Source organism: Alexandromys fortis, unplaced genomic scaffold, assembly GCF_014885135.2.
Source record: "Alexandromys fortis isolate MF-2015 unplaced genomic scaffold, M_Fortis_MF-2015_v1.1 scaffold_59, whole genome shotgun sequence".
Taxonomy (NCBI): domain Eukaryota; kingdom Metazoa; phylum Chordata; class Mammalia; order Rodentia; family Cricetidae; genus Alexandromys; species Alexandromys fortis.
In genome coordinates this window covers 3161962-3180379 of record NW_026067943.1, presented here as the reverse complement: position 1 = coordinate 3180379, position 18418 = coordinate 3161962, and the positions used below count along the sequence as shown (strand labels likewise).

The following is an 18418-nucleotide window of genomic DNA, read 5'->3' as shown; positions in this document are numbered from 1 at the left end:
TACATCCACGGCTACAATGGGAAACCATGTCTTAAAAACAAACCCTTACTTTCTGTGTATGAGTGTTTTGTCTGCATGCTTGTCTTTGTACCTCATACTTGCCTAGTTCGTCCAGAGACAAGAGGAGGGCATCAAATCCCTTGAATAGTTGTTACAAAAGGTTTTAAGCCACCATGTGGGTGCTGAGAACTGGACCTGTGACCTCTATAAGAGCAGCCAGTGCTCTTAACCTCTGAGCCATTCCTCCAGTGACCCCCATCCCAAGGGTGTTCTCACAAAGAGCCACAGGGCCGCAGCTGACTTGGGCTGTATACTTCCTCTCCTCCAGTGACAGTCCTATGTTCCTTAGGAAAATCTGCTCCTTTCATAATATCTAATGCCTCTAAAGCAATACAATTTTGAAATTCAATTGAATCTCAAACACAAGGCACAGGACAGTCTTAACTTTATTGAGGTTCTTTTTAATTAAAATGGTTTGCAGTGAATAGAGCAGTCTGTATGGGAGCAACTTCCCATATGTTGCCTGCCCCATGACCCACAGATTAAGTAGAATCTCATGTACTGATTTATTCCAGATCTCTTCTAGTATTGGTGGTGAAGAGGTGATGGATGGAGTAGGGAATACGACCAAGAGAAGGCAAGGATAAGGCTCAGTCTGGAAAAACCAGACCCTGAAGGGCCTGAACTTCAACCAGTCGAAGTGTGCCACATTGGTCACCGAGCTGTAGCTAGTCAAGAATAAATTAAACACGACAGCTTCGTCACCTCAACAGACGGTCACAGAACTCAAGGCCAAAGTTTGAGCCTTGTGTGCACGCGGGGCCAGCATTACAGATGCCCCAGTTATGGAGATTCTGAACAGCCCCCTTCATGCTACTCAATAGGAGACCTAGGGTTTACCCATCAGAAGTCCTCAGGCAGGCTTCATTTCCGTTTCTTCTCCTGTGTGTTGGTGAACCAAGAGTCCAAGAGTTTCTTGCTGTAGTACAGTTGCCAGGCATGAACTTGGACTGCCAGTACCAACACCAGGTACATGACGGAGACAGCAGAGAAGCCAAACAGAAAGCGGTAGGCCTTGCCATGACGGTAGAGTTGCTGTGCCGCAGGAAACATCTCCATGCTGCCGTAAATGAGGGGAGCGATGGAGAAGAGCCCCATGCTGATCATGGACAGCACCAGGTAGCTGATGTTGTTTCGAGGGAAGGAGAGAAGGCCCAAGAGAGAGGGCACAATGCTCAACAAATAAGGGTATTCCCACTGATAGGGCATAGCCACTTGATCATGTGACAAGAGCCTCAGGTGTCCCACACTCATCTTGGCAACCAACAGCAGCCATATGACCAGATGCACGTAGATCAGCTTCTTGATTTCAGACTTGAGCGTCACACTGTAAGGCAGAAGAGAGGGAGAAACAATTTTCATTCAAATTGCTCTGACCACCAACTATATTCCAGGCACCTGTACTGGACACATGGATACAATCTGAATGACACAGCCTCTAACAGAGGCTGGGCAAAATGAAGTATAAAGTTCAAGTAAATACATATAAGCCCAAGATATCCCAGGGAGGAACCAATTTAGCATGAGATGGACTCCTAGAGCAGGCTATCTAGAGGAAAGAGCTATTCAGCTGAGGTTCTAAGGTGAGTGGAGGTGGGCACTCTATGTTTTGCAGAGGCAGAAACACGCAGGTACGAAGGCATAAACATTTAAGTATTTCTGTTTCAGGAAATCTAGTTGCAAGACACACGGGAGAGGTAGTAACAGATAGCTATGAAGACTGTGAACTAAAGAACAGTAAAGGCACCTGGGAGGCTGAGGCAGGAGGCTCTCAAATGACAAGTTGGCCTGGATCACATACCAAGACACTATCTCAAACCATGACAAGAATTCCGAGCTGTGGTAAGAAAGATGGTTTCATGCCAGGCGATGGTGGCGCAGGCTTTTAATCCCAGCACTCAGGAGGCAGAAGCAGGTGGATCTCTGTGAGTTTGAGCCCAGCTTGGTCTACAAAGTGAGTTCCAGGACAGCCAGTGCTGTTACACAGAGAAACCCTGATTCGAAAAACGAAGGAAGGAAGGAAGGAAGGAAGGAAGGAAGGAAGGAAGGAAGGAAGGAAGGAAGGAAGGTTGGTTAGTTGGTTCCATCACAAAGGCCAGGAGGGGACTGGGCTCCGCATTTCTCCAGCCACAGTCGGCATGTGAAGGAAGCACGTCTCTCTCAGTCTAATCCTCTCAGGTCTCAGCTGTTACCCTTCTCACAGCTTCAAGAGCAAGGTTCCTGCTCACAAAACAAGAGCTTGGCTATGAGGCACCCATTAGGCAGGGCCTAAAGTTGAGAAAGAAAGGTCCAAAGAGCTTGTCATCCTTCCGTACAGAAAGGTCAAAGACCCAGCAGAAGAATTCAATGGATTTAAAGAAAAAAATTCATTATAGGAAATGTGGGCAATAAGAAGAAAAGGGAAAAATCCCTTCTGGCATTCAAGCTCCTTGAAGGTAGGATCCAGTTTGGCTTTTCTGTTTCTCTTTTAAAATGTATCTTCTGTGTCTGCACCACATGCACCCCTGTGCTGCTGGGAGGCCAGAAGTGGGCATCAGAGCCCCTGGCACTGGAGTTACAGGTGGCTGGATGTGAGCCTCCTAACATGGGTACTGGGAACTGAATTTAGACAAGTGCTCTTAACAGCTGAGCCAACAAGGGGCTGTCTTCAACCACCACCAGCAGAGCTAAGAATCTGCAGGAGGCAGGAAGGTAGCTCAGTTCAGCACAACTCAGTACCTGGTGTGGGTGCAAACTTCAGGAGTCTGACCCCGAGTAGTTGAATCTATGCATATTTAAGCACAGCACAATTTGATGAAAAATTTCCTGGTGATAATCTCATGTGCAAAATAAAGCTTAAGTAAGATATGACTACATCGAAACTCTTTGTAAAGTACACGTGACATCTTTCATAAAGACAGGTCTATAGGGCAGTGATGATGCCCACTTTTAAATCCAACACTTGGGAGGCAGAGCAAGGCAGAGCTCTTAAGTTTGAGGCTAGCCTGGTCTACAGAGCAAGTTCCAGGACAGCCACGGGCTACACAGAGAAACCCTGTCTTGAAAAACCAAAAATAAACAGACAAAGATGTCCTCTATAGATTGACAAACTCATGATGAAGGCCTAGGGCAGGATCTGGTATGATCTCTGCCACATAGCCCAAAGGCTACCAGGCTGTTAACCACGCATGCTGCCAGCCTTCTGGGTAGGAAACAGGTTCTACATCTCCTCCCTCTGAAGAGACAGCCCAGTGTTTCACATCCCTGGCTCCCCTAATCCTTAAAAATAAAGCAAAAGCAAAAGCAAAAAAAAAAAAAACAAAAAACAAAAAAAACCAAAACCTTTATTGAAAGTATAACCTGGAAAAAAAATAAAAAGAAAAAAAAAGGGGGGGTAACTTGAAAGCAAATACCAGGTCTGTTTTTGCTCACTGTTAATGTTTCAGTGCCTAAGACACTGCAGGAAAGACAGATGGCCAATATGGATTCATGAAACCAATAGGGAACGTAGAAAGACCTCCTTACACGGACATGCTGAAACTCGGGCTAGACAGGGTCACCTTTTACCACCCACACTCACCCAAAGAGCCCTACAATTTGGCAGCTGCCATGTGGTATTTCTTGTGCTCCCCCTTTATACTAACGATTTGCTACATCCTAACGAAAACCTAAAAAGGGTAAGATTTCTCTCCCTCTGAAGATGAGGGAAATGAGGCTCTGTTAGTAATAACTTGCTTGGGGGCAGGAGAGATGGCTCAGTGGTTCAGAGCACTGGCTGCTGCTCCTGAAAGCTAGCCTTTACCTCACCAAGTCGCTTCGGAGGCGTGCTGAGAAAGATGGCTTGTCGTCCTTCTGGGTTTGGTTCTCAGTACCCACCGCAGCTGGATTCATACACGTCTGTAACTCCAGCCCCGAGGGATCCAAACCCTCTACCTGCTCTCGTGTGCACAAACTCTCTCTCTCTCTCTCTCTCTCTCTCTCTCTCTCGTTTTCTTTATTTAAAAAAATGCTAATTCGTTTTCAGACCAGGTGTATTCCTGAAATCCCATCACTCGGGAGGCTGAGGAGCGAAGGCCGTGAGTTCGAGGACAGCCTGAGCTCTACACTGTGGGGGAACTCGATTTGAAAAAGAAAAATGACTTTCCCAAGGGCACACAGTGGGACCAGCAGCATCGATCCACGAGCCTGTGCAACCAGGATCCCCTCAAAGCATAAGGCAGGCCAAGGCGGGCCACTGGGCTTCCCCGGCCTGTAAACAGACCCGAGGAGGTCGCCGGAGCAGCGGACCCGGTGGCACACGACAGTTGGCGGAAGGAGCGACGCCGTGAGGATCCTCCCGGGGAAGGCCTCGGTGCTCCTGGCTCACCTCATACCTCATCTGGTAGTGCACAGCGACGCGCTCCCGGTGCTGAAAGTCGCTGCCGTCGGTGCCGGCCGCTCGCGGGCCTGCCCGAGACGCCATCGTGCAGAACCGAAGTCCAGGCCGCTGACGCCGACCGTGTGCCTCACCGACTCAGTCAAACCCACAGCGGACGCCGTTCTCGCCGCCGCTGGACGCTTCCACCACCCGGCGTGGTGAGAACTTCCGGCCTCTCTATCCCGGGAGGACCGACTCTGTGGTTTCTCCTCCGCGCATGCGTCCTTGGTCTTTCTAACCAGTCTTGCTCCTTCCGGGAGTAGGACGGTTGAGGAATTAATTTAGTCCCTAGAATTTTCACTTTTACTTGATTATAAAACATTTTAAAGCTTACTTATCTCTTTGTATCTGTGTGTTTTGTCGATACACACACACACATATATATGTATATGCACCACGTGTGTTTCTTGTGCAAGGAGAGACTGGAAAAGGATGTAAGATAGACTATTGTTAGCTACTGTGTGAGTGCTGGGATTTGAACCCAGATCTTTTGGGCTCTTAACCGCCGAGCCTAGACCCTAAGTTCCTATTCTTGAGACAGGGTCTCCTGTGTTGAGGATGGCCTCAAACTCTTGACAGTCTTTTTGCTTCCGTCTCCCAAGGCGTGATTATAGTCTTAAACTCCATGCCTGTCTAGATTTAGCATCTTTGACCAATTGTCCAGTGACTGGTTGTGCGCTTACACTTCTTGCAGCTCCGGACAACCATGAGGTTAGGGTCCAGAGCAAAGATGTCATACTCCCGAAGCTTCTGTGTCAAAAGACGACACTCAGAGGCTGAGGCAGCATAGAAGCAGTTCTTCTCCACTGCAGCGCTATCCATAGTGGCAGGATCTAAACTGAGTGGCACCCTGCGGCCTGAGGATGAGTAGTTCCTCCTCCGTTACATAGGGAGTTAAGAGGTCAACCTGGGCTATGTGGGAAACTGTCTTTTAAAGGGGGAGGGGGGGCTGGAGAGATGAGTCAGTGGTTAAAAGCACCTGCTGTTCTAGAATTCACTATGTAGGTCAGCCTTGAATTCACAGAGGGCTTGTCACCATGCAGGGCATGTATATGTCTGAGTACCTGATGCATGCCTGGAACCAGAGAAGGCCAGGAGAGGGTGTCAAATCCTCTGGAACTGGAGTTCCTTTCAGAGCTACCACGTAAGATCCAGGAAACAAAACAGGGTCCTCTGTAAGAACCAGCTCTCTTAACCACTGATCCCTCTCCAGCCCTCTGGGGTTTGGCGATTAACACCCACACGGCAGCTCACACTAGACTGAAATTCCAATTTCAGGCTCTCTGGCACCCTCTTCTGGCCGAGGTGAGTACTGCATACACATAGCGTGCAGTCCTGCGTGCAGACCAAACACCTATGCAAACAAATGGTTGGGCTGGGCATGATAGTGCATGTGTGTAATCCCACCATTTAGAAAGCTGAAGCATGAGTTTGAGGTCGGCATAGGCAACACAGAGAGATATCGACTATCATCTACCATCTATCATCTATCTGTCTGTCATCTATCTATCTATCTATCTATCTATCTATCTATCATCTATCTATCTATCTATCTATCTATCTATCTATCTATCTATCTATCTGTCATCTATCATCTCTGTCTGTCTGTCTGTCTGTCTGTCTGTCTGTCTGCTGTCATTTATGTACACATATCTAGTTGCTGTATGGAGAATGGGCTGGACGGGATCAGACTGATATAGATGAAGTCTATATCAGTAGCAGAAGCTAGAAACAACCCAGAGGCTTGAGAGCTGGATAAGGAAGATCTTTGAGTTAAAATATTTCTGAGAAGCTGCAGGAAGAAATAGTAAAGATGGTGTTTCTCACTGATCTGGAAAAATTTTTCCAACATGTATTAACTCAAAACAAAAATGTGCCAGGTGGTGGTGACTCACACCTTTAATCCCAGCATTTGGGAGGCAGAGGCAGGTGGATCTCTGTGAGTTCAAGGCTGGTCTACAGAACGAGTTCCAGGAGAGCCACGGCTGTTATACAGAGGAACCCAGTCTCCCGCCACCCTCCCAAAAAAGCCAAATAATGCAAACTCCTTAAAAACAGGTGTCAGGGGCTGGGGAGATGGCCCAACTGTTAAGAACACTGGCAGTTCTCGCAGAGGACCCGCGTGCAATTCCCATTGCTCACAACCACCTATGACTCTAGTTCCAGGGGATCTGGAAGCTTCTAGCACCAGACATGCATCTGGTGCACAGATATACATGCTGGACTAGCCTGGTCTACATAGTGAATTCCAGGACAGTCAGAGCTGCATAGTGAGACCCTATCTCAACAAAACAAGACAACCTCGATCCTTTGTAAGAACAGTAGGTGCTCTTAACCACTGAGCCATTTCTCCAGCCCTCTATTATTTTTTGGGGAGGGTTTACAGTCCTGGTTAAATTGCAGTTCTATTTCTGTGATACCATCCTTTCATATGTTCAAAAACAATTTCTCGGGCCGGGCGGTGGTGGCACATGCCTTTAATCCCAGCACTTGGGAGGCAGAGGCAGGCGGATCTCTGTGAGTTCGAGACCAGCCTAGTCTACAAAAGCTAGTTCCAGGACAGACTCCAAACCCACAGAGAAACCCTGTCTCGAAAAAGCGAAAAAGCAAAAACAAACAAACAAACAAAAACCAATTTCTCTTGATGCTGTCCAAGAGGCCCCAATTCCTGTTTGATTCTCTCTAGCCTCTCAAATGTTGGGACTCAGGCATGTGTCACTGTGCCTGGCTTCTTGTGTCTTTGATTTTGCTCAGAGTATCACAAGGTTAGCATGAAGAATGTGTGTGTGCGAGTGTGCGTGTGTGTTCATGTGTGTGTGTGTGCGCACACGTGTGTGCATGTGCATGTGTATGTGTGTAGGAACCTGTGTGTGTGTACCTGTGGAAACCAGAAGAGGCTGAGCTGGAGCCTCCTCAGTGGGAGCTGAGACCCCAACTCCAGCTCGTGGAAGGGAAGCAGTCGCTCAGCCATCTCTCCTGCCCCCATGAAGAATAGTTGAATGCTTATGCAGCTTTTTTATTTTTTTAAAGGATTTATTAGGGCCGGGCCATGGTGGTACACACCTTTAGTCCCAGTACTCAGGAGGCAGAGGCTGATAGATCTCTGAGTTTGAGACCAATCTGGTCTACAGAGTTACAGAGTGGGTTCCAGGATAGCCAGGATTACACAGAGAAACCCTGTCTCAAACAAAACAAAACAAAAGTTTATTTTATGAGTGTTTCACCTGCACGAATGTATGTGCACCATGTGGGTGCATGGTGCCCCAAGAGGACATCAGACCCCTGGAACCGGAATTATAGATGGCTGTGAACCACCACGTGGTTGTGGAAACTGAACCCAGATGCTCTGCGACGCAACAGTGCTCTAACTGCTGAGCTGTCTCTCCAGCCTGTCAAACTTCTTTCTTCTTTTTTCTTCCTTCCTTCCTTTCTTCTTTCTTTCCTTCCTTCCTTTCTTTTTTCTTTCTTTCCTTCCTTTCTTCCTTCTTTTTCTTTTTTCTTTTTTTGTAGAGAGACAGGGTCTCTCTATATATAACCATGGCTGGTGACCTGGAACTTACTATGTAGACCAGGCTGGCCTCAAACTCACAGAGATCCGTCTGCCTCTGTCTTCCAAGTGTTGGGATTAAGGGCCCTTTTTGCCTGCTCAGTTCTGAGTCATCACCACAGTGTTTCTCTGTTCTAAAGTGTCTTGGAAGGGTCTCACACAGTGCATGACTTGAGAGCCCTTCCAATGTGAATTCCAAAGTCAGGGACCAGAACTGAGTCCTCTGTGCCCCTTAATTCTAGTGAGATCCAAGGGCCTTTTCCAAAGTCCGTGAAGAAGCCCCTCAGGCAGGCACCTCACTGCATTGGGCTGTTTTTTTTCTGCTGCTTTTTCTTTCTGTTATTCCAGTGATAAACTTAGTGTGTCCGCCGGCTGGAGTCACCCTCGGGCCTATCTATCCAGAAACATCAAGTACACATAGAATGTTTGGGGCGTGGATGGAGAAGGGAGGGACCTGACCCTTTCCCTAGAACTTCCTTGCAGAACTGCTTCCCTTGGACATTCCCCGGCTCTGCCGTCTGCTGGAAAGTTGAGATATTTTTGTGTTTTACTCTCAGATTTGTTGAATCACATGTTTTCTTTCTTTCTTTCTTTCTTTCTTTCTTTCTTTCTTTCTTTCTTTCTTTCTTTTTTTGACAGAGTCTCACGTAACCCAGGCAAGCCCTGAACTTACTTTCTATTTAGATGAGATGGCCTTAAACTCCTGATCCTTTGGCCTCTTCCACCTCCAAAGTGAAGGAATAAAAGGCCTTTCTAGCTTTCTTTGTGCTCTGATGGTTTCTCTCTAATTCCCCTCAGGACATCAGATTATCTGCTTTACCTCTCTAGTTCTCCAGACATTGGTTACCACACAGACATTGGTTTTGTTCTTGTTTGCAGGGTTTTTTTTTTTAAATTATACTCATTTATTCTCTCTCTCTTTCACACACACACACACACACACACATACACACACACACACACACACACACACACACACACAGGTGTGGTCAGGTGACTCAGGCGAGTCAGTTCTTTCCATTACGTAGCTCCCAAGGACTGAACTCAGGTCATCAGTATCCGCTGAGCCATTTTGACGGCCCTTGTGTTTTTTGAAAGTCAAGGTCTTACTCTATAGTCCTCAACTCTCTATGCAGGGGGAAGAGACCTGAACCCAAAGCGATGGGCTTGCCTCTGCCGCTAAAGGGCTGGGACACAGGTCTGAGCCACTGCGCCCAGCTGCACCGTTTTACATTTTCCCCCTTCTTCCCAGTGCATTATTTGAAAGCAAAACGAAACAAACAGAAGACGTTTCCGCTGTTGTTTTTGTGAAGCCCCTTTTCTGGTTTTTCTAGACAAGGTGTATCTCTCTATGTAGCACTGGCTGTCCTGGTAGTCCCTCTGTAGACCAGGCTGGCTCTGTCTCCTGAGTGCTGGGCTAAAGCACCTGTGTTGCCACCACACAGGCAGGACCTCTCTGTGTGTGGCCAAGGCTGACGCTGCCTAGGGATCAGGATGAGAGCTGTATGCTCCAGTCTCCAGTGCCTGCGTCTCTGTTCCAGCTCCTCCCGAGTGGCCTAAAGCTGTCTTGCTTTCTGCCGCATTATCAAGGCGACAAGCTGCCAGCGCTCAATGAATGAATGTTGCCTCTTCCAGGGACTGCCTTAGCTCTAAATAATGGCGTGCCGAGGGAGCCAGGGAGTCCTCCCCTGGACCTGCAGAGGCCTGCCAGGTGACCAAAGGACAGAGAAAAGCTGCGCATCTCTGAGTTGATGCTGCATCGACACCTCTAACCCTTTGCTAGCTTAAGGCTTGAATCAGCTTCCCCAACTCAGCTGTGCCTGTACATGTGGTAGGCATTAAAAAAAAAAAAATACTTGTCGGGCTGGAGAGATGGCTCAGCGGTTAAGAGAAGCCTGCTTTTCCAAAGGTCCTGAGTTTAATTCCCAGCAACCACATGGTGGCTCACAACCATCTGTAATGAGGTCTGGAGCCCTCTTCTGACCTTCAGGCATACACACAGACAGAACATTGTATACATAATAAATAAATTAAAAAAAAAACTTGTCCTAGCTAGGTGCCTGGGTTTAGTCCCAGCACTCAGGGAGGCAGAGGCAGGTGGGTCTCTGAGTTCAAGGCCTGCCTGGCCTACAAATCAAGTTCCAGAAAAACCAAGGCTACACAAAGAAAACCTTGCAAGAAAGAAAAAAGAAAGAAAGAAAGAAAGAAAGAAAGGAAGGAAGGAAGGAAGGAAGGAAGAAAGAAAAGGTTCTGAGAAAAATTTTAATTTCTCATCTTAAAAACTGGTATTAAAGGCCTGTTTCCACTCATTGTACCTGGAGCTTTGTCCTTTCCCTTTAAAGATGAAGATACCAGGGGTAGGAAAGACATTTTCAAGGTTTACTGGGACAAAGCCCAGGAGATGGCTCTGCAGGTACAGGGAAATGCTCCCAGTCTGGGTTTTATTCCAAGGACTCACAGGGTGGGAGGAGAGAACCAACTTCAGCAGACTGTCCTCTGACTTCCACATATGCGCACATGCCCCCACACACTTAAGTACACACATAGAAAGGGGTGGGCGAGGGCTGGACAGACGGCTCAGTGGTTAACACCACATGTTGCTCTCAGTGCCATACAAGTTGCAACCCTTGTTTCAGGGGATCTGTCGCCCTCTTCTGGCCTCTAAAGGCACTGCATAAATGTGATCCGCATACATAGATGCATACACAAATAATTTTTTTAAAAATAAGATAGATATAAAAAGGATTTGTAGAAACATTACAGATTGCCAGAACTAAGCCGTTGCCACATCCTGTTCCAAACCACTGCAGTAGTGCCTAGAAGTCTCCAGTGGTTGCCCTCAACCTGAAGGAAGAAGACACAGTCCTCATTCTGATTCAGCCCCTCTGAATTTCCTTCTGAGTCTGTTTCCTTTTCAGCTTGTCCCAAAAACCAGGAACAGCCAACCTGGGAGGCAGTCCACTTCCTAGCAACCACAGGACCCATACTCCAGACTGGAGGTAGCAGCCGATTAGAATAGTTTGAACAAGACAGCTTGGCTGTCATATTTATTGTCTCCCCCCCCCCCCATTTTGTTTTAATTTTTGAGACAGGGCCTTATTCTGTAGCTTTTGCTAGCCTGCAATCCACCATGTTATTCAGGCTGACTTCAAACTCACAGAGATTCCCCCGCCTCTGCCTCCCAAACGCTGGGAGGCAGGGCTACCATCTCCAGCTGTGCCGTTTTTTTGTTCTTCTCCTGTGGAATCCTAGAGCTGCCATCTGCACCCCAAAAAACAGTACTTAAGAGGCTGGTCCTCTCACTTTTCCTGGTGTGGTCACACCGAATAAATTTCCTTTTCTGTCTCTCTGGTTGCGAGACTTTTTGAAGATTTATTTTTATGTGTATAGTGTCTCCCTGCGTTTATGTCTTTGCACCAGATGCATGCAGTGCCCACAGAGGCCTGAAGAGGGCATCAGATCCCCTGGAACTAGAGTTATAAATGATCATGTGGGGGTGCTGGTAACAGAACCTGGATCCTCTGGAAGAGGAGCCAGTGCTCTTGACCACTGAGACATCTCTCCAGAAACGATGTGAGTGTTTCTTGTAGAGGTTTTGATGTCGAGATTTTTATTTATTAAGTGTGTGCACACACGTGTGTGTGTGTTGATTCCCGTAAGGACAACCCGTGGGAGTCAGTTCTCTCTCTCTACCATGTGGGTCCTGGGGATCAAATTCAGGCTGTCAGGCTTGACAGCAAGTGCCCTTACTCGCTGGGTCATCTTGCTGGCCTTAGCTTAATTTTTTTAATTAAGTTGTAGTGTTCACAGCAATAGATTATAGATCTTATGCTCTTTTTAAGCTTTTTCTGAGACTCTGTTGCTCAGGCTTGTCTTGAATTGGAGATGATCCTCCTGCCTCTGTCATGTACTTCACTATACCCAAGATGTGTGATTTTTCCACTCCCTTCTCTTGCTAGATTGTTACTCTGTAGCCCAGGCTGGCCTATAAACTCCCTGTAGCCCAGGCTGGCCTATAAACTCCCTGTAGCCCAGGCTGGCTTCATTCACAGCAGTCTTCCTGCCTTGGCTTCTCAAGTGCTTGGTGGGATTATAGTCATTACAGGCATGAGCTACCTCTCCTGGCAAGATATTTAGATATTTTATTTTAACATTACATATTTCACCTTGTTCTAATCTCTGTTTCTATATACTGCAATACTATTTTATCAATAGCAATCACTTCTATCTATTGAGTGCCTAAGTTGCAAAAGTTTTCATTATGTATATATTTTTGTTTTTGAGACAGGCCTTTACTCAATAGCCCAGGCTAGCTTCAAACTCATGGTTCTCTTCGTATGCCTCAGTCTACAAAGAGCTGCTATTACAGCTCCGAGCCTCTGTACCTGGCTTCAACAAGGAGTGCTATTCCTTATGCAGAGGAGAAAATCAGGGCTGACAGAAGGCAATTCATGTGAGCACGAACAGCCGGTGTGGGGGTAGAATACAGACCACAGTCCGCATCTGTTGCTTCCTGTGCCCTCTTGCCTGGTACCATGTCCTGGGCAGTACCTCTTTCTTCTAGTGCTTTCGAAACATGCCTTCTTCCCCCTTTCGGGGCTTTCTGGAAGTCAGTCTGACTTGAAATCCCTAGGGGAGGGTTTCAAATTCATTCCCCATGCTCTTTTCCCTAGCTGGGGCTGGGGGCCAGGGGAGTGGTTTCACGGGACACAGAAATAAAATGGAGGGAGGCCTGGGCTGTGCCTGGCCACGCAGTATTACCAGAAGGCTAGGAGGTGAGGGGGAGGAGAGGAGCTGGGGTATTTGGCTACCAGACAGCAGATGAGGGGGGTTTGGTGGAGCTGTGTGAGGGGTAGGGTATAAGAAACTGGACTGAACAAGAGCGCTTGGGTAGCATCAGGTGGGGGTGAGGGGACTCTGACTCTGTAGGGTTGACCTGGGGAGAATCCGAGTTATCAGAAGGGAAGAATGGTTTTACTTGACTGAGGAGGCAGGGACCCATGTCTGCCCACTCCTGGCATTCAGACTCGCTCCCTGGGCTAAGGCCTTGGAGATAGGGGCAGCAGGGACCCAGGAGCTACAGCAGAAATAGACAGAGAAGGGCAGGGTAGAGGGGTTATTTTGTGAGCAACCAGAAGAGGCGTTCCTGAGTTGGCAGCAGGGAGCTGGGGCTTCTCGGTAGCTTACGTTGAGCTCTGGGTTTGAGATAAGCAACAGACAAGAACCAGAGAGCAGCAATATAGAAGGAAAAGCAGAGGCACACGAGCCCAGGACTATCCCGCTAGAAAGCACGGTAGCTATCTAACTAAATTAGTTAAGGCTCAGTAGAAGTGCAGCGTCAACTCCTTCGCCACATTGGTTACGGTGCCAAGGACTCAGTGTGGGTAACAGCTATGGTATCGGAGAGCACAAACCTAGACAGTCTTTAACATGACAGAATTCTCTTGGCCAGGGCTAGGCCTCAGGAGGGCTTTATTGCTCAAGGGCCCATGGTTAGAGCAGGCTCTCCACGGTCTGACTGCCTGTGGAGTTTCTGGGGGATAGGTGACTTTCAGGTCTCTCACGGCATGAGGTGGGGTGACTCACCCGCTGCCAGCAGAGTGTGGACTCTGCCCCCAGGGACAGGGACAAAGCAGCGAGGACCTCTTCAGCCCTGGCTTGGGCTCCTCTGCTCAGTATAGTCAGAGCTTGGGACAGAGAAACATGGAGTGAGTTGGGCTGGGGCTGGGAGCAGCCGAGGAATAGTGGGGGTGGTAGACGCTGGCGCAGCTGTAGTTGGTATGGATTCAGGGAAATGGAGGGTAGGGTGAAAGACTGGGGCAGAGGGTTGCTGGGTGGGGGTTGGGGATACAGTGGGTCAAAGAAAGAAAGAGAGGGACCCTCTCCCATCCTTCCCATTCTAACCAGATGGGTTTCTGCCTCCGATCCAGGTCCAACACAATTCAGCTCACAAGGATGGACTATGCCATGAAGTCTCTCAGCCTTCTGTACCCCAAGTCACTGTCCAGGTAAGGAGAGCCAGGGATGGAAAGGAAGGGGGAACCTGGGGAGCCATCTGTTAGAACTTCAAAAACTTTAATAGGTATAAAAACCATGTAGGGGATGGATGTGGTGGTACACGCTTTTAATCCCAGCACTCAAGAGGCAGAAGCAGGCAGATCTTTGTAAGTTTGAGGCCAGCCTGTAGTGGACACAGCAAGTTTCGGATCAGTCAGGGCGACATAGGTCATCCTAGAAGGAGGAGGAGGAGGAGGAGGAGGAGGAGGAGGAGGAGGAGGAGGAGGAGGAAGAGGAGGAGGAGGAGGAGGAGGAGGAGGAGGAGGAGGAGAGAAGGAGGAGGAGAAAAAGAGGAGGAGGAGGAGAAAGAAAAAGAAAGGAAAATCACGTGGGTGTCTACCTGAAACACAGATATGGCCAGGCATACACTTTGAATCCTGGGACTCGGGAAGCAGAGGCATGAGGATCTTGGTGAGTTTGGGGACAGTCTGGTCTGCATAGAAAGTTTCAGGTCCAAAAAAGAAAAAGAAAAAAGAAAAAAAAGAAGTTCCAGGGGTTCAGATCAAGATGCTATCTCAAAAACAAACAAGCAAAGAGCCCATTAAAACAAAACAAACAAAATCCTAAAGTGAAGCCGGCAGATGATTCAGGAGGCCTAGAGGAGAACCCAAGACCTTGCAGTCTGGACAAGTTCCCATCTTAAGCTCTCTCTGCCACCACCACGGTTCTGTCACATCTGGAGTAGAAAGGGCTTGACCCTGGGAGCCTTCATTCCTGATCTCCCAGGAGCCTCGGGGCTACTCTGGGTCGTGGGGGCTATATGCCAAGTCAATAGATAGGAAACTGAGTCACAGGTTGTGTATTCTGTCACCAGCAAATCTGTAGCACAGACAAGCTTTGAATTTGAGCCCAGGAAATCCCAGACGCAGATCCTCCCACTCCTTTCTTTCTACCCTGCGTACTTCAGAGTGCCCAGATACTCTACGGGGGGGCCCGCCATTTCACTCCCCTTCACAGGCAAGGTGACCAAGGCCAGAGAAGCAGACACACTGCCTTGCCACACTGACAGGGCTTTGGGGACTTGTTAGATATGCAACTCCCTAGGCTCCACTCAAAGGCACTGGAGTGAGCCTGCTGATTTTCCTGCCCACCCAAATTGGAGATGTATCTTCGGAAGGGCTGCCCTGATTGGTTGGGTCAGCCGTGGGCAGCTCTGGAGGCAGCAGGCAGGTCTTCTGATGTTCAAACTGGTGTTCCCAGGCATGTGGCAGTGAGCACTGCAGTGGTGACCCAACAGCTGGTGTCTAAGCCCAGGCGGGAAGCCCCCAGGGCGAGGCCCTGCCGAGTTAGCACCGCAGATCGGAAGGTTCGCAAAGGCATCATGGCTCACAGCCTGGAGGACCTCCTGGGCAAGGTAAGGGATCTGCTGTACCCTGCATAGGCTCTTTCCAAGCCTTGGCCAAGGGTTGACGCTGTCGGTTGCACCGTCTTTCAGGTCCGTGAGCTGAAAGTCTGTGCACATGCGCAGTACATTCTTGAGCAGTGAAAGGTTCTTGATGGTGTCCGTGCTGGAGGGTTGGCGCTGCTTGCCTGGAGACCTGTGTGTGTGATGGATAAATGGCATGGTCAAGAGACAGAAGGAGGACAGTAAATTGCCATCTTACACACTAACAGTAGGTGGGTGGTTACTTTCTTGCTGAAAGGGCTCTTAGTTCCCTTTCCCCAGTATCCATGGTACCTCGTGCTGGGAGCCCAGGACTTGGGAGACTGGAGTAGGAAGATGTTAGGTTTGAGGTCAGCCTGGGCTACATAAATGAGTTCAGGATACTCTGAGCTACATAAAGAATACATCTCAAAAGAAGTTAAAACCAAGGCTGAATATAGTGGTGCATGGAGGAGAAGCAGGAGGACCACAAGTCTGAGGTCAGCCTGGTCTCTACATAGGGAGTTCCTGCCCAACTAGGTCTATATAGAAGACCCAGGCCTAAACCTTAAACACACACACACACACACACACACACACACACACACACACGCACTAAAACTAAACAACATAAAAACAACTTTGCAGAGGTGTCAGAAGCTGAGGAAACAGGACTTGCGTGTTCCCGGTCTGCATTTCCTAACCACTCCCACACAAGTCTCCCTGCACCTGTCTCCCAGGCTGGAACTTCCAGGAAAAGCCTTTGTTTGGACAATTAGTCAGTTCTCATTCGTGGAAACCCAGGGCAACCAGCTCCTGTACTAACAGAAGCACGAGTGCTAAGAGCAGGCCCCAGTTCTCATCTTTCCTCCTCTGCCCCTCTGACAGTCTCTTCTGATTTTGCTTCTGCCATGTGACCGCAGGTCTCTCTGGCTCAGCTGCACGGGACTGATGCCTACCTAACCCCTGTACCTGTGCGTCCAGGTGCCCCTCACAAGCCCAACGTTTGCAGTAGGTTTTCAGCTGTCAGAGCCAATTTAGCATGCAGAGCGCATAGCTGACAGCCTTCGAGGTGAGGTTTTCATCTCACTCCTGAGAATCAGCTCTGTTCTTCCTAGGACCAGGTTTGTCTTCTCCTGTGGCCAAGTTGGCCTTGAATCAAAAGAGCTCGAAAGGACTGGTTCCCCCTTTGCTCTGAGCTCTGGGGACCACTTGCATCATTGTGGTGTTCTTAGCATACCTGATTCTAACCCTTCACATCCCTTGGTACTTTAGGAGAGCCTTAGAGTTGTAGAATCTGAGAACCTCCTAGTCAGGGTTCTGTTGTTACGGGATACAGGGAGCAACAGTGAGACCCCATCTCTGCCATACAGACAGACGGGACACTTACTGCCAGGGCCTGGAGGACGTCTGCTGACTTAACCTTCGAGGTGAGGTTTCTGGACTTTGAGTCCATGTCTGGCGGCACAGAGGTGTGGATTGTGTTGAGGGAAGAGTATAAATGTGGTTGCAACTGGGGAAGTTTAAATTTTATTTTTTTGCAATGATTGTTTACCTGCGCGTGTATGCGTGCACACACGCATGCCATGGGATGCACATAAAAATGAGAGCATGACTCTCAGGAGTTGATCTTCTCTTTTCATCACGTGGGTCGGCAGACTTGGCAGTAAGCACCTTTACCCGCTGAGCCAACCCATTCAACCTTAAATTTCATTTATTTATTTTAGTTAGTTTGTTTTAGGCAGTTAGACAGGGTTTCTTTTGTTTGTTTGTTTGTTTATGGTTTTGTTTTGTTTTTCCAGTCAGGGTTTTGCTGCATAACAAACAGCCCTGAAATTCTCTCTGTAGGCCAGGCTGGCCTCGAACTTACAGAGATCCGCCTGCCTCTGCCTCCCGAGTGCTGGGGTTACAGGCTAGGTTACTCCCACCTAGAGGAATTTTTAAAGAAGGGATTTTATTGCTTGTTTTTGAGACAGGGTCCCATGTAGCTGGCCTCAAACACACTATATAACTGACTGGAACTTTAGTTCTTACTGTGTCTATCTCCTGAGCACTGGGATTACAGCCTGTGCCACTGCCCAGTTATGGCATGCTGACATGGTGCCCAGGGCATTGCTCATGCTGAACAGGAGCTCTGCTCGCTGAGACACACGTGCACGTGCATGTGCACGCACACACACACACACACACATACACACACACAACTGTGGTGGATTTTTAAAACCAATTTGAAGCAAATGAAGCTATCAAAACCTGTAAGGAGCATTCACTGAAAACAAAACATTTGCTGAATCACTGGAGCATAAATGGCCAGTTTGCTGCCATGAACTTGGACACTTCTCTTGGACATTTTCTTTTCTTTCTTTTTATTTATTTATTTGTACTTCAAGTGCATTTTGTATGCATATATGTCCATGTGAGGGTGTCAGATCCCCTGGAACTGAAGTTACAGACAGTTGTGAGCTGTCATGTGGGTGCTGGGGAATTGAATCCGTGTCCTTTGGAAGAGCAGTTGGTGCTCTTACTGCTAAGCCATCTCTCCAGCCCTCCAGTCCTCCGTGTGTATTTTCTGTACAAGAGGATATTCTCTCGAATGTTCCTCAGCCATCAAAATGAGAAAACAATGTAAAGTCAGCAGAGCTCATCTCGAGCCTCCACTGGAGCGCTGCTGATTGTCCCCTAAATCTGGACAGTTTTGTTTTCTAGTTTAAATTATTACTGTATGTGTATGATGTGGGTATGTGAGTACTGTTTACATAACAAATAAATAAATCTTTAAAAAATATTTTTTAAGGCCGGGCGGTGGTGGCGCACACCTTTAATCCCAGCACTCGGGAGGCAGAGGCAGGCAGATCTCTGAGTTTGAGGCCAGCCTGGTCTACAAGAGCTAGTTCCAGGACAGGCTCCAAAGCTACAGGGAAACCCTGTCTTGAAAAAATAAAATAAAATAAAATAAAAATAAAAAATAAAAAATATTTCTTTTTTTTACTTTTTT

At 48.1% G+C, this 18418-nt stretch overlaps 2 protein-coding genes across 4 annotated transcripts in view; one reads left to right on the top strand and one right to left on the bottom strand.

Annotated features, from left to right (window-relative positions):
• Nucleotides 1-428: 428 nt before the first annotated feature.
• On the bottom strand, nucleotides 429-4634 carry Jagn1 (jagunal homolog 1). 2 transcript variants are annotated; one of them, XM_050148496.1, is made up of 2 exons: nucleotides 4413-4634; nucleotides 429-1387 (listed from the first exon to the last, which is right to left on the bottom strand). In XM_050148496.1, exons 1-2 carry the CDS (start codon nucleotides 4499-4501, stop codon nucleotides 925-927), a joined length of 552 nt encoding a protein of 183 aa, XP_050004453.1. In that variant the 5' UTR covers nucleotides 4502-4634; the 3' UTR covers nucleotides 429-924. The 2 variants fall into 2 exon arrangements, with proteins under 2 accessions (XP_050004453.1, XP_050004454.1); XM_050148497.1 differs by having other exon boundaries at nucleotides 4406-4570.
• An 8107-nt stretch (nucleotides 4635-12741) lies between these two features.
• Nucleotides 12742-18418, top strand: part of Cidec (cell death inducing DFFA like effector c) — a 12916-nt gene continuing 7239 nt past the window's right edge. The window contains exons 1-3 of one of the 2 annotated variants that reach the window (XM_050148582.1): nucleotides 12742-12824; nucleotides 13934-14011; nucleotides 15261-15414. In XM_050148582.1, the coding sequence (XP_050004539.1) occupies nucleotides 13959-14011; nucleotides 15261-15414 (207 nt within the window). In that variant the 5' untranslated portion in view covers nucleotides 12742-12824; nucleotides 13934-13958. Of the gene's footprint in view, nucleotides 12825-13556; nucleotides 13712-13933; nucleotides 14012-15260; nucleotides 15415-18418 lie in introns of those variants that run through there. The other variant, XM_050148583.1, reaches the window with a different exon arrangement.

What these genes read in the sequence shown, in the direction of transcription:
- Jagn1 (XM_050148496.1), bottom strand. Translation starts at nt 4,501, where the DNA reads ATGGCGTCTCGGGCAGGCCCGCGAGCGGCCGGCACCGACGGCAGCGAC. An exon ending in GCTGTGCACTACCAGATGAG is followed by an intron (nt 1,388 to 4,412) that starts GTATGAGGTGAG and finishes TCTGCCTTACAG; the next exon opens with TGTGACGCTCAAGTCTGAAA.